We start from the raw sequence: 15,512 nt of genomic DNA, 5'->3' as shown, positions 1-15,512 counted from the left end.
ATATACTATTCTGAGCCATCTCCTATTTGCTTTCATGCGTAAATAGAAATCTTGAGCTAGGAACAGAGAGAATTTGAAAATTAAAACAGAGTCAAAGTAAGTATTTTTGAATGCCTTTTAAAAGACAAAAAAAAAAAAAGACAAGTTTAGATTACATTAGAAGTTCCCTATGTAGTCTTCAAAGCTGATTTCTTACAGTCCAAAGAACCCAGAAGAAGCAGGCACAGCACGATTCTGAAGCTCAGGGTTTGTCCTATTATTCAATTGCAGCCAACTTCCAACTACTGAAAACAAAGAAAGATGATTTAGAATGACAGGACTGCTCGTCTGTATGGCAAGGTCCTTCCACTGGTTCACTTCTGATGTCCAGAGACCCCAAGATGGAGGTGAGTTTCTATTGCTACTGCTGTCATTTTATCTCTTCGTGTTGACTGCAGCATGTGTTGGTTGAAGACTTAGGGCATGTTGATTGATGGGTACAAAATATTATTGGATCATGTACTTAAAGCTCCTAATTGTAATCTAGTCACATTCTTAATGACATCATACATATAAAGGAGTAAGAAGGTTTTGGGTTGTTCAATCATTGCCTTCAACAGTCAACTTCTATTTTCATTAGTCAGTAGGGTTGCTCTTAGAAGAGTGGGATTCAGGACCTGAGCGTTAAGTGTTAAGTTCTTTAGCGGAAGGAGGCAGGGTTGCATTGATGGCAACAATGCCTGTTTCTTCCTCTGCGTCTGGGCCAGGTACACCCTGTCAGAGGCTAGCAGAGGTCTAAACACAGAACAGAGGCTATTGGGGATGAGGTTAAGAGGTTGTCACAGGCACACGGCCCCACAGTTTTCCTCTGAAGATGGAAACAGTCCTCTGATACATAACATCATATATAACACCTGTATTACCACCAAATGGGCCTGATAAATAGAACAAACATCACTTACCAGCCAGAAACAATGATTCACTGACCATCTTTGGCCTCCAACCACTAAGGAGTTTTGGTTTTTCCATCTATAGACATTCTTAGTTGATTCCATCAGATTTGCAGTCATCCCAGTCGTGGTCATCTTCTTCTCTTAAACTAGCCATTTTAGTGAGGTTAGGCCAGCACTTCAGGTCCACATTCGGACTTCATAATAAAGTAAACCACACAGGGGAGAGACGTCAGCATGGTGAGCACTTTACTGTTCATCCCTATTTGGGGCCCAGACTGCACTGTTTCCACAGGGCCAGGTCACTGTGATGTGCTGGCTGTGTTTGCTCAAAGTGTTCACTCTCAGGGTGATTTGTGAGCTACTGCTGAGCACATAATGGTCAGGATAGCTGCATAAGCAGTCAGGGCCCCAAATATGTTCACCTGAACTCAGTAAATCAAATTGGGTTCTATAGAAAGTTTGCGTCGGGTTCTGACTGGAACCTGTTTGGATGTGCCTTTGGATTCCAAGACGGAGCTGAGTGTTGATGTGGGAAGATGGTCCAGTTGCTTCCAGCTACCTGTAAGGGGCCCATTACAATTCTAAGAATATGGCTTCTCCTTTAGCAGAAAAAATCCTCTAATATCTTGCGAGCACACACACAAACCACATAATAATAACAGAAGCTGTTTTCCTGTGTGTAATGAGAGAGTTCCTCAGGCTTCTAGCTTGCCTTGTTTTTTCTTTTTCTTAAGAGTCACGGCAAAAATTAAATTTTATCAGTTTAAGTAGAACTCTAAAATCCTAATTTAGAGCTAATGAGTGGAGAAGCCAGAATTCAAATCCAGGTCTCTCAACTCCTGCTTCCCCTGTGTGCTTTTGACTTTCCTGGGAAGCATCTCTTTTGTTCTTCAAGTTCAGCTGGAGTAGCCTGCAGTTCTGTTCATGTATCTCACTTTACAGTAACCACTAGACTGTAAAAGTCACCCTGCAGTGATGAGGATAGTTTTCCTTCTTCTCTCTTCACCACTCTCCCTTGAAACAAAATATTTTTATCTGGGTTCTTTAACATTGGCACATAGCTATAACTTCAAGTTTTTGTACAATTTTTATAGATATCTTTACACGTTTAGTGTTTACTCTTTTTTTCTTGGAGAATTAAGCTTAGTGTTTTTTTTTTTTTTTTTTTTTTTGGTCAACATACTGCTTTAGCTTTTTAGGTTATATAATAAAGCAGAAGTTCATAGATTCATAGACTCAGATGGGGGAGAGGCCCTCAGAGATCTGTTCATCCAACCCCGTCATTATATGGGCAAGGGAGGCTGGCCAGTGGTTGCGGGTCCCTTGGTTGAGTCAGCGCCTCAGTTACTCCACTTAAAACTGGAGGTAATTTTAGTACTTCTAAAAAGTTGTCCCAAAAGTTCATAAATCAACAAGAGATATTTAAATGGATGTTTTAAATTTTATTTAAAAGAATAAAAGGGACTTCCCTGGTGGCACAGTGCTTAAGAATCTGCCTGCCAATGCAGGGGACACGGGTTCGAGCCCTGGTCTGGGAGGATCCCACATGCCTCAGAGCAACTAAGACCGTGTGCCACAGCTACTGAGCCCTTGTGCCACAACTACTGAAGCCCACGTGCCTAGAGCCCATGCTTCAAAACAAGAGAGGCCACCAAGATAAGAAGCCCACACACTGCAATGAAGAGTAGCCCCTGCTCTCTGCAACTACAGAAAGCCCTCACACAGCAACAAAGACCCAATGCAGCCAATAAATTAAAAAAAAATTAATTTGAAAAATAAATATATAAATATAAATAAATTTATTAAAAAAAAAGAATAAAAGACATACCAAATGGCAGCTGGTTTTGCTTTGAACATTTTCAGGAGTATCCCTGAGACGCTGCTACCACCAGACTGTGGCATTTTTTTTTTTTTTTAAATATTTGTTTATTTGGTTGCACTGGATCTTAGTTGTGGCAGGTGGGCTCCTTAGTTGTGGCTTGCGGCCTCCTTAGTTGCAGTATGCAGGCTTCTTAGTTGTGGTATGTGAACTCTTAGTTGTGGCATGCAAACTCTTAGTTGTGGCATTCATGTGGGATCTAGTTCCCTGACCAGGGATCAAACCCAGGTCCCCTGCATTGGGAGCGCGGAGTCTTAACAAGTACGTCACCAGGGAAGTCCCTAGACTGTGGCATCTTGATAGAACTGCTCAGAGCAAGGCAGCCTCTTGAACTGGGTTGTGCCTGGTTCTAATCAGAAGAGGGATGCTTGATAGCAGACTGGCCTCCAGGTGTTCAAAAGACATTTTTGTTCCTTGCTTATATTTCTGTCAGTCCTTCTCTGCCTTTCCCCAATATACAAGGGAAATTCAGGAGAAGAGGACCAGAATGTCTGGGAGGACAGGTGAAAAAGCATCAGAACAGAGAAGGTTGGTCATTTATTTGAGCTCAGTCTGCTTTCAGTGCCACACATAGAGGCTCATCAGTGATGTGTGGACATGTGTGGACAAGCAAAAAAATCAATCCTTTACTTGCATCCCAAGCTCCTATCTGGGGAGAACAAAGTTCAAATAGTACTTCCTAAGAGAAGTTGATAAATATTTGGTCATTAACTAGAGACCAATGTCTCCCTAAAAATTTAATGAATAAAAAATTTAGCCCCCCCTCCTTTCTAATTCCTTGTTAATACACCACTGATTATGTCCATGTAGGATTTAGCTTGAGTGGCTCTAGGCTGAGCTTCCTGCCTCCATATTTATAACTGCATTTCTCTAATCGAAAAGCATACATTCTGTTCTGGCACAGACACTGGGATAAGCATAACTGCATACATTACATAAATTATATTTAACAATGGGGTTCTTTTCATTTCGCACAGACTAGGACACACAATGAACACAATCAGTGAAAACGAGAAGATCTGTTGCTACAATTAAGAACATCAAGACCAGGCAGCAACTGATAAAGGAGGTCACGCTACACACACATGGATGAAACTGATTTCTTGGAAGATACAATTTCTAAGCAACAGGAGGATTTGCCTTATGATGGAAATTTCTCCCAAATTCAGATGTACCATGATTACAATTTTACCTCAAAATATGACATCCTTGATGTCTCAAATCAAATGAATTTCACAGTAGATGACCCTCAAGAAAAGGCTACACATAGAGAGGCTTGCAGAAAGGCACGTACGGCCATGACTTTGGATAAAGCAACTAAAAATACTGTCAGCAAAAAATATGATAAAGAGAATCAATGCACCATAAATCTCCACATTCCAGCTAATCAAGGAGAGCCTTCAAAGTCAAACATTTCCGATATTTTACTCCATCATCTTTGCAAAGAGGAATTCTCCAAAGGTCAAGGCATTAATTGTGAAACTCTCCCAGAGATCTCGAATGCTGACAGTTTTGATGAAGCAATTATTAAAAATATTATTTTGCAGCATATTCAGAATTCTTGGCTGACAGAACAAACCTCAGAACTCACTGACCAACTCAACTCCAAAAGCTATGGTGAAAACAGCAATAAGCCTAGTTGTTCTCCAACCAAAACAGAAGAAAACACCTCTGATGTAGAAGAGCTGGTGGCTGCTGGAGAGAGCAGCCATCAGGAAAATGCCAATTTTCTAACTAAAATCAACAGTCCAGGTGATAAACAAAAAAGTTGCCAAGGGCAGACACCCCAGAAACAGCTGGCTGAAAAAGCATGTTCAGGCAACAGGTTCAAATATGGCCAAGGTCAAGTTCATTACTGGTTCTCTGATTTCTCTAAGGTTGCTCCCAAAGTGAAAATTTCTAAAAATAACATAATTGACAAACCACTTACAACAGATAAACAAGCCAGTTTTTCTCCTAAATTGAGAGATAAGTCAGCTGTTATGCAAGATATTTCAGAAAGCATGTCTAGATCAAATTATGCTGAAAAACAAGAGCAGAAATGGAAAACTACTGAGCCCTCAGAACAGATAGAGGTAAGTGAAAGCCGTCTCCTGGAAACACAATCAGGGCTGCTGCTCATCTATATCAGTGTGGGTCTTTGCAGGGTGCACAGAACTGAGCTGTAGGTCTGAGGTTCTGGGTTCTAGTTCTGGCCCAATACCTTGACCTCTCAGAAGCTCAGTGGGTGTTCTCATGAGAAGAGTCAGGGGCTGAACTGACAACAACACGTAATAGAATAAAATCCAAATTCTCCAACCTGGAATTTGTGTTTCCCCATTTTTTACAGTATCCTACCCTTGTAAACTTAACTCCCCCACCTCCCACCCCAGCAGTCATCCTCAGTTACCTGACTGGCCCTGCCCTCTCTGAGCTCCCGCCTCACATGGAACATCCCGCCTCTGCTTACCAAAGATGTGCTCATTTCCATGGCCTCCTTCAATCCCCCACTGGCCACAGGACTTTCCCATCCTTATCTGTTTAGTATTCCATCAGAGCGTTTATCTCAGCCTGCTTTGGGTCATAGCAATTTGGAGACATCTGTTCCTTCCACTAGATTTGGAGACGCTGGAGGCAGCCACCTTGTCTTCATCTTTCCGTTGCTCACGCTCCCCCCAGAGACCTGGCCTTGTGTTTGCATATATTATGCCCTTGGTTATGCATGCTCAATGGAATTGAATTAAGATTCTTAATAACACATTTCAAGATTGTTATATTGATAACTATTTTGTATAATGTTTAATTTATACTATTTCCCCTTTGCCTATCTTCCCATCCTTCCACCCACCTTCTCAAATGCGGAGGCTCAGGATCTCATTGATTGTTTGGGATTCAGTAATTAGATGAATTCACATTAATGGTCAAAGTAAACACTTTAATTCTCTGGCACGTTGCCGGGACTGTATGTCTTTCTTTTAAGCATTCTATGAAGGGCCCCCTGACTGAACACTCTCTGCCTGTTTGCATTTCCACCCCTTCATGCTTCAGCTGCCTTCTCTTTCAACTGAGCATTCTGGGAGTTTGAGCAGAAACCCCCACGCCTTTACACACATACACACACACACACACACATACACACACACACACACACCTCTGGAGCCAGCAGCCCATGTGGCCTTGACTGGGATGCTTCTCTCAGATTTGGAGAAATCTGCACCCCTGTGACACTGGGACATCTCCACAGTCCTCATCCTGCTTGCAGAAGAACACCCCTGGGTGGGCAGAGTTCTCAGTGCCCTGTGGTTAGTAGGGGCAGAATGAATATCAAGTGCATCTGTTCCTGGCAGCGGGAGTCTGAAGTCAGGTATCTGATTTTCTCTTGTGCTGTCAATTCAGGTTGGAGAACTGGGCTCTGTAGGTTCCACAGCCATCATATCATTGAGATATTCATAATAACCACAGTCTAGTTTCACCACTACAGTAGCTCTCTGGCACTAGCGTGTTTGTGAGCTGTATGTGTTGAGAACGATGGGAAGACCCTCAAGGGGAATCGCTCTGGAATCTGAACTCTTATCCAGTGAGCCTGTGGTGAGTAGAGAAGGGCACGTCCCGTGTGGACACTCACTGTCTTGACACATTTTGGAACGTCACGCGTACTGTTGTTATTCTCCGGAGTGTGGCTGCCTTGTGTCTGGTGTTAGTGAGAACACCAGCAATAGAACCAGTGACAAGACCAACAATGGCCCCTGCCCTATGGTCTAGCTGTAGGAGAAATGTCTGGGGATTCCACGTAATAGCATCAAACTAATGCGAGTGCTTACCGTGTGCCAGATACTATGGTAACATCTCATTCTCATCCTGACACGATGAGGGAGGTTCTATTACCATCCCCATTTTACTGCTGAGGAATTTGAGGTTTACCGTGATGAAGTAATTGCTCTGGATCCCCTGGCAGATAAGTGTCAGAGTGGAATTCAACCCTGGCGTCAGGGCCCCAGCTCTCGACACAGCCCTGGGCGGCCTCCACGAGGACCGGAACACATCGAGTCAGCCTGAATCATGGTGTCATGATCACTGTCACTGGTAATGTTTTCTTATCCTTTAATCGTGCAGGTGGAGCCCACAGTACACATCCACCAAGAACATCTCGCAGGTACAGCATTTTTAAACCTCTTTGATTTAGATACACGTTTTGAAAGCAAAAAAAATTTTAATAGCAAATGGGGGTGATTGCCACAGACTTCCGTTTTCTGTTCTTAATGACACTGCAGTGCAGTTGAGATGAATGGTAGCCAAAACTTATTCTTTCTTACACAGGAATAGAATCTGAGACAAGTCTCTCTAAGTTGCCGTCGACTTCTCAGAAAGACCCTTCCTCAAGCTCTTCTTACATATTTCACAAGATATCCCAAGGGAAACAGATGTGTCAGAAGTTAAAAGAACAGACGGATCAACTGAAGACGAAAGTAATACTTTTAAAGCTCATTATGAAAAATAGAAGTAACCGAATTCAAACATAAGACACTCTGCCCTTAATGAAATATTACATTTTTTCACTGCAGGTACAAGAATTTTCCAAAAGCATAGCCCAGGATTCTCCCTATCATTTGCAAGACAGGAGGCTGGTAATAAATTTTTTATCAAGTTTTAAAAATCTTTATTAGGGAATTTGACATGGGAAAATACAAATGAGTTTATAACATCATGTTTTCTCTACATTGGTGGGAGGAGAAGTGCTCTGGAAAGAAATGCTTTGCTGAAGATTAAACTATCTTTGTGTTACAGGGACTGACAGAGCTCAGGGTTTCTATGTGTATTTAGCCCTTTCTCCTTTTCAGGGGAGCTATTACTTATGGCTGTTTTCCCTCAGCAGTCATCCCATAATAAATCTGAGACCACGGTAAGTTCAAGAGAATAATATGTCAGCTGTTGTAAGCAAAGGGCAAACACATGCAGATTTAATGGGTCCTGGGGGATACAGGCTATAAAAACTGCCAGTTTCTGGCAACTCAATATATAAAACTTTGAAAACTTAAAATCAGTCTTGAAGACATGCTTTTCAGATCAAACTCTTTGACTTTCACATCCTTCCTTGCTGTTGCATTTAATCAAATCACTAATGTATGTTGTAACCGTAGCCTTGTGCATCAGCGTCAGGGTTGGGGGAAGTGGGGCAAAACGCTGAGACCACTAGAACCAGGCATGTGTGAAGTGGAAGATGTAGTTTAGGCCATTGGGTCATCAGCAAGACAGGTGGCCAGAAGTCCTGACATAAAGGACACGAGCAAAGTTCAGGCCAGGCTGTTCTTCAGAAACCGGACAGTATAGACAAAGCTTAGGAGCATGCAAACATTAAGAGACACAGTTCATTATTCTTTCACCATACTAATTAAATATTTGACAACATTTGTGGGTACTTCCTGGGACTGAGACTCTGTATCAGGCACTAGGAATTTGGAGATGAAGTAACAATTTCTTTTTCAAGCGACTTATCGACTTATCATCTCCTAGGAACAACAGACCAGTAAACCGACAAGTAACATGCAGCTTGAGAAAGGTTACATGCGATGCTAACGGCAGCACTGAAGAGGCTCACCCTTGCCAGTGAGAGGGTACTCTGGAAGGCTTCCCGGAAGGGACCTCTGAGCTGGGCATTGTAGGAAGAATATGGCAGAGTAGGGGCCAAGGTGTATCCCAGAGAAAGGAATCACCAGGTGGCACAGCGGCAAGCAACTGCTGAGAGCGTGAGGCACTGTGTGGCACTGTGGTAGGCCAGATGGGGCTCAGAGGGAAGGGAGGAGACTGGAGAGGTAGATAAGGACTACATCATGAAAAGCCTTCACACCACGCTAAGGAGCTTAGCTTAGTTTCACCCTGAGGTGGAGTGATGGGGCACCCCTGGAGGATTCAAAGCTGAGAATCAGCACGCAGCACGGGGGCAAGACTGTTGGGACAGAGATCAGCTAGAAAGCCATAATCTAGGCAACAAGTTATGAAGTCCTAAACCAAGGCCGGCAGTGAGGATGGAGAGGATGGGACAAATCCAAGAGCTGAAGGAAGGGATGGCAGATTGAACCAAGTAAATAAAAGAAGGGAGGAGGCTTGGATGCATTCCATATTTCTAGCTTAGGTAACCAAGGTCAGGAATAAAAGTGGAGGATCCAGTTCAGAATGGGTGTGGGAGGCAGGCAGGAGGCAAGAGGTTCAGTTCAGTTTGGGACCTTTTGAAGTACCTGTAGCACATCCAATTGGAGAGGTCCGGTGGGCGATTAGAGCAATGGATCTGAACCTCAGAGGAGTTGTTTTGGTGAGAAATGTAAATTTGGGTATGGTTGTAGGTGGGGTAGCTGTTGGGGTATAGGTGATCGCTTAGGCAAACGCGTAAAGTAAGCAGTGAAGAAACCCAAGGACAGAATCACGGGAAAGAGCAACCAGGGGCAGGTAAAGGAAGAGGGGTCCCCAAAGGAGAGTGATGAGGAGAGACGCAAAAAGTCAAGGCTGACCTGGAAGGGGCAGAGCTACAGAAGCCAAAAGAGGGTTTTGACAAGTGGGGAGTGGGCCACACCATCAAATCTTCAAGGAAGGAAGGGAAGCCAGACGTGCATTGGATCTGGCCACTGAGAGGTCATGAGAGACCTTGGCAACCCTGATTTCAATGAAGTGATGGATCTACGGAAGCCAGAGTGCAAGAGCTAAGGAGTGAATGATAAAGGAGATCTCCTAAACCCAGGCTTTCAGAAACTGGGAGAACATAAAGTTTTAAAAGGCCAAGCAAAGCAGAGAAAACTGGGTCAAGGCATTAGCCTTCTGAGGCCTCAACGCAGGAAGTTTCTTCTTGTGTTAGAGGGTGTGTGAGGACTTGTGTTGGAACTGAGAGGAGAGGAGAGAGGTGACTCCTGGCAGTGTCAGCCTTGGTCTGAGAGTGCTGGGCCCATTTGGTTCAGTGAAGGAAGGCCAGACAGGGCTAAAACTAACCTCAGCAGGAGCAGCACACACAGAAAGCATCTGGATTTGGGAGCAGACATCCTGGTTCTATGTGTTGACTGTACAAGCTTAGACATGTAGCATGTCTTCCCATCTCAGTTAAGGGAGTTAAATGAGGTACCTTTATGGTAAGAAAACAATGCCCTAACTTCTTCTGAGATAGAGCACAACTAAAATTCTGAGATTCCAAATTATGATTCATAATTGGCTTTCTTCACTTTTCTCTTCCCTTTGAACATCTAATTCCTTCTCATGGCGTTAGCTACCATTTTCATGCTACCAATTCCTAAATTACTGGTCCTTGCTTCTCATCTATAGCTCCAAATATTGGCGTTGGTCTTCCTTTGGATCTCCCACTCTCACTGAAAATTCAACCTTGCCCAACATTGACCTCTTCATTCAAACTTGTTAGCCTTCCCAAATTCCTCGTTTCTGTCCAGGGGTTCACATTCTTCCTACCTCCCACGCTAGAAACCTGAGTGTTGTCTGTGAGATTTATAGTATTGGTCAGGGTCCTGGCAAGAACACGATGGCTTACTCCAAGGGAGTAATTGTGGAGAGTTTAGTAGGGCATTATTTTACAACAGCGTTGGCAAGGTTGAGGGAAGCCAATAAGGGCCAGAAAGCATTTCGTGGAAGGAACAGTGGGGCAGAGGGGCGGAAGAAGAGCAGGTAACGGGGCGTAAGGAGAGCAGCGGTAGCTGTAGGAGTAGCTGACAAGTTCTGCAGCTTTTGGTAGAGACACAACCAATCTATGATGATACAGGCAAGAGGAAATCAGGGAAATAAAGAACCTACCTCATCCTTCTTCAATTCCTCTCTCGTGCTATTGCCTTCCGTGGGCTGAAACTGACCAAAACCAGGGGCATGGGAGCCTGTAGACACAGTCCATTGAAGGCCAGCCTCCTGGCTGGGGCACACAGAAAGACGGAGGGTGGATCTGGGGGAAAAATGGAAAACATCTATCACACCTACCATTTTTTATATACTTTAGCCAATGTGCTTCTAAACTTGCTTACGTGTTTATTTTCATAACAGTAAGAATTAACAATGAAGATGATAGCTACCATATATTGAGTATGTACTGTGCTCCTGGCACTAAGCATTATCTCATTTAATTTTCACAATATGAGGTGAGGGCTATAATTATCTCATGAGAAAACTGAAGCTAAGAGTTCAAGGTGATTAAAATCATACAATTAGTAGGTGACAGTCTGAACTTGAACCCTGGTGTGTCTGATCCTGTAACCCCATGATGTTTTATTCTTGCCCTTGGGAATATCTCTCTAATTTATCTTTTCCCCTCCATTTTCATGGATACTGCCTGGGCCAAGCCCTCTTGAGCATCCTTTAAGCCTGTCTTAAGTCTCACTTCTTCCATTGAGCCATGGCAAAGTATCCCATTCCACAGTCTTTTTTCCCAACTGGAATAAAATCCCTGATACCAGGGACTGTGCCTGATACAACTTTTCTGTCTCTCACACTTTTGGCCAAGGACCAAACATGGGTAGTGCTCAGGGAATGTTTAGTGATTGAGGCTGCGGGGCTACAGCCTCTATACATCAAAATAAAACCCTGACCTGTACAGTTAAAACATTTATCTGCCTGAGGCTACATCTGGAGGACCCATTCTAAGTTTCTGGCGAAACTTCCTGATGTTCCTTCCCCGTCTCACTTTCCAAGTGCCATAGATTCAATCCCAAGTCCTCTAACTTCAGTTCTTCTCTAAGATCTATGTGGCTTCTGACATACTTCCTAGAACTCCAATTTCCTCCTGTATAAAACAGGGATAATAAATCTACTTTGCAACATTTACAACATTGATGCATGGATTAAATAAGATAATGAATGGAAAAGTGTTCTATGAGCTAAAAATCATTCTGCAAATATGCAGGATTATCAGTGTCCCGTTAACAAAATTCAAAGGCTTCTAAGTAGGTTCTAGGAGAAAAATCAGAAGTCACTGTACTGGGACTTCCCTGGTGGTGCAGTGGTTAAGACTCCAGGCTCCCAATGCAGGGGGCCTGGGTTCAATCCCTGGTCAGGGAACTAGATCCCACATGCATGATGCAACTAGGAGTTCACATGCCACAACTAAGAGAAGCCCGCCTGCTGCAACTAAGACCCGATGCAACCAAATAAATAATAAATATTTTTTTAAAAAAAGTCACCATACTTTTCAGTTATGTGCTATGAGGGTGTTGTGAATGTTGAGATAGCTCTTGGGTTATTTGTATTTTAGATGTCAGACTCTGAAACAATCGCCAGGAGAAGGATGGCAGCTTAGTTTTGACACTACTGCAGGGTACATCCTCATTGTGTTTTGGGGAAAAGCAACTACACACACAGGCTTACATATGAATGATTCCAGAGGTTTCACTGCTACAGGTCCTGGAGAAACTTCAGGGACATCTCGAACTGCTGGAGCAGCAGTTTCTGGCCAACAAGCAGAAGCATCTGACTTTGAAGCAGCAAGTCCACAAGCATGAATCCCCAGCTGTCGAAGACTTTGATCCAGAAAGGTGAGGCTTAAACTGTGTGAAGTGGAAGGATTAGAGGTGACCTCCTTCAGGTGGGATTCTGTTGTGGCTGCTGGCTTAGTGCTTGGAGAGCCACTGGTCTTGGGTCAGCAAAAACTGTGCCACCATTATTAAATGGTGTCACCCTATGCAGGGAATTCCTGCTATGTGTAAGGTCCCGTGTGGGGCACTGACCCAGATAGAGTGCCCAAATGAACAACTGTCTCCTGGAAGAAAGACATTGTGCCACCAACTTGCATTTTGGGGGATGTCATTATAACTGGTCCTGAGACTCAGAAGAGCACAAGAAAACTCTAGAAAGGCTCATGTGTTAACCCCAGAGGGCCCTCTCCTCTCCAAGCTCCTCCTGTCCTGTCCTCTCCTTTGCCCATTCCTGCCTTTATTTCCCCTGCCTGGCTCTTCTTTTCTGTCCCTCTTTTTCCCCATTCACAGACAACTCCAAAGGGACAGCAGGCAGAAAAGAATCTTTGTTAGATTGGTTAATGTTGGCATGAGGGACCCACAGATCCTGATAAAGACAAAATGTTAAAGTCAAATGATTCCTGAATTAATTCACATTAAAACTTGGGTGCACAATCATATTGAAGATTCCAGCTGGCCTCTTTGATGGCACTATGCTCCTCTCTCTCCAATCCAAATAATTCTAAGATGTAGTCCAGGACTCAAGGCTAGGAATGTTTCCATATAATTTCCTGGTATGAATTTAAAGAACCCATTTAGTAGGCTTAATATTTGTAAGTTCAGCTTTCTCTATTCATAGAATTTTAACACGATTTCATTCTTGATGCCAAAATACTTTAATGGTTTATATTCTGGCACTAGCGTCCTGAGGTATTTTTCCCAAAGTACATTTTTACTTCTTCAAAATGAATGAAATCTCTGTCTATTGTTATTTCAATACTGAGTAATTAGACAGCAAGGATACCATTTCAATATTGACTTTTTTCCCTCAAAGGCTTTTTTTCCCCCCTTGGAAGAAAAGATCTCCACATGCTTTCACTATTTGTTTAAAAACTAATAGAGTAAGGATATTTATTTTCCAAGAAATCCCACTTGTTTTGGCAGTCATTTTAAAGACAGGCCTCTGTGCACATTAAGACCAAAGTTATGCAATGCCTTATTTATATCCTAGTTACAGCCACACTGTGTCTGGCCCCACTATAAATCAAAAGAGTTTCAACTGCAATTATATCCCATATACAGGAGAAGCTTTCAACACTGGGGCAAGGGAAGGACTTGGCCTCTCCCAAAACTCACCTCAGAGCCGCCTCAGAGCAAAAAAAGGGTACTCGGCTCCTCTTGTCCTCAAATGGGCAAAATGTGGCAAAGAGCAGAACCCACCCAACCCAACCCAACACTTTAGGTCTTGATGTGTAGAGAACCTTCTAAATGATGGGTCCAAAGGCCATTGTTGATGGTTTTCTGCAAGGGAAAGAATTCTGCAAATTAATTGACTAACTGCTTAGGTCAGCTATTGCGCTCTTATTAAAACCTTCTTATAACTGCCTTGAAAGGTAACATTCAAAAATGTTCGTTTGGATTTCATGCATCTTGTTTGTCAGAATGTAGTCCATAGTCATTTGATTCTTTCACACACTAGCAACAGAAGCCAAGCAGTCAAGAAATGGGGTTTGACTTCCATCAATTCCTTCTCCCGGATACTATCTGCATATACTCGTCTTCTATTTTACAGAAAAGATTACAAATTCCCCGAAAAAGTGTCTTTTCTCCACCTCTGGATCTATATATTTTCACCTCCTCTTTTCTCCTTCACACACCTTCCAACCTCTTCAGCCTTGGTCCTTGAGTCCATCTCTTCCTGCTTACCTTGAGGCCTCGTTCCATCATTTCACTTCCTTTGAATTTTCAGTCTCTCCTGTTGCCTGTTGAATTCTCTCTTGCCTGCCAGATTAGAACATATTTTCCTGTATTTTATTTATCAGTATGGTTTTCCATGCTTAGATCTTTGTGCCATCACTCATTGAATAAGGCAGCCTTTCCCCATTGGTGAAAGCCACTTTTATCATATATGAAATCCCCATGTATACATGGGATTGGTTCTATCCTCCCTATTGATTTATGTTTCTATTTCTACATTAACCACATAGTTCTAAATTACTATAGATTAGTATATATTTTTAAACTTTAGCTATTCTTGCACACTCTTCTTACTAATAAACTTTATAATCAGCTCACCAAATTTCTTTTTTTTTCCATTGATAGAATCACTTTTATTGAGAAATATAGTTTTAGGAACCACATTTCTTTAATAAAATTCCATTCGAATTTTGCTTAGGATTTTGTTGAATGCACACATTAGTTCAGGAAAAGTTAAAATCTTTGCAATGAGCATTCCCATCCCATTCCCATGAAAACATTCCCAGCATGTTTTCTTCATGTAGATTTTACATTTTGTTAAATTTACTCTTAGCTACTTTATACTTTTTCTGTGCGTTGTTAATAGATGTTTTCTCTAATCCATATACAGGAAATAAAGAAAATTGTATGTTTAACTTATATGGGGCTACCTGATGCAATTCTGTTCTTAGTGTTTTGCTGATTTTCAGTTGATTGTCTTAATTTTTAGGTATGACAATCATGGCAACTGAAAATAATGATAGGTCCCTTCAACTTCCCTTTTCCCCTTAAATATTTATACTTTCTTTTCTTTGCTCCAACTTTTCTATATTACATTGCTCTTTATTGTTTTATTTCATTTGCTAGGCTTTTCAAAACAATACTGAGCAATACTAGTGAAAGCAATCATTCTTTTCATATTCCTAATGGTATTGGGAATTCTTCCAAGTATGATGATTGCTGTAGGTTCAAGTAGATAAGCTTTATCAAGAAAAGCTTCCTTCTATTCCTGGCTTACTCAGATTAGATTTTTTTTTTAATTTAGGAAAAAGTTTAATCAAATGGGATTTAGAAATCTATTTAATCTCCTTTAATCTATTAATACAGTAAAATATATTAATAAATACCCTAATGTTTATCTATAGAATGAGTTGGGATATTTTCCCTTTTCTTTTTGTGTTCCAGTAGAGTTAAAGTCTTTGTTGACCTCACCCATAATCCCACTTGGGTTTGATGCCTTTTTGGGGGGCAAAACCATAAAAAAAACCCTAGAAGATAACATAGGAGAATACCTAGATGAGCTTTATTATGGTGATGATTTTTGAGATACAGCAAAGGCAT

The 15,512-nt window shown here is 42.1% G+C and overlaps 1 protein-coding gene across 1 annotated transcript in view; it reads left to right on the top strand.

Annotated features, from left to right (window-relative positions):
• The first annotated feature begins 3,896 nt into the window (after positions 1–3,896).
• AKNAD1 (AKNA domain containing 1) overlaps positions 3,897–15,512 on the top strand; it is a 30,998-nt gene continuing 19,382 nt past the window's right edge. Inside the window, exons 1-5 of the mRNA XM_057749928.1 lie at positions 3,897–4,886; positions 6,904–6,943; positions 7,108–7,256; positions 7,353–7,415; positions 12,163–12,296. Of these exons, the coding sequence (XP_057605911.1) occupies positions 3,897–4,886; positions 6,904–6,943; positions 7,108–7,256; positions 7,353–7,415; positions 12,163–12,296 (1,376 nt within the window). The remainder of the gene's footprint in view (positions 4,887–6,903; positions 6,944–7,107; positions 7,257–7,352; positions 7,416–12,162; positions 12,297–15,512) is intronic.

Source organism: Hippopotamus amphibius, chromosome 1 (assembly GCF_030028045.1).
Source record: "Hippopotamus amphibius kiboko isolate mHipAmp2 chromosome 1, mHipAmp2.hap2, whole genome shotgun sequence".
Lineage (NCBI taxonomy): Eukaryota > Metazoa > Chordata > Mammalia > Artiodactyla > Hippopotamidae > Hippopotamus > Hippopotamus amphibius.
This window is presented reverse-complemented; position numbering and strand designations above follow the sequence as displayed.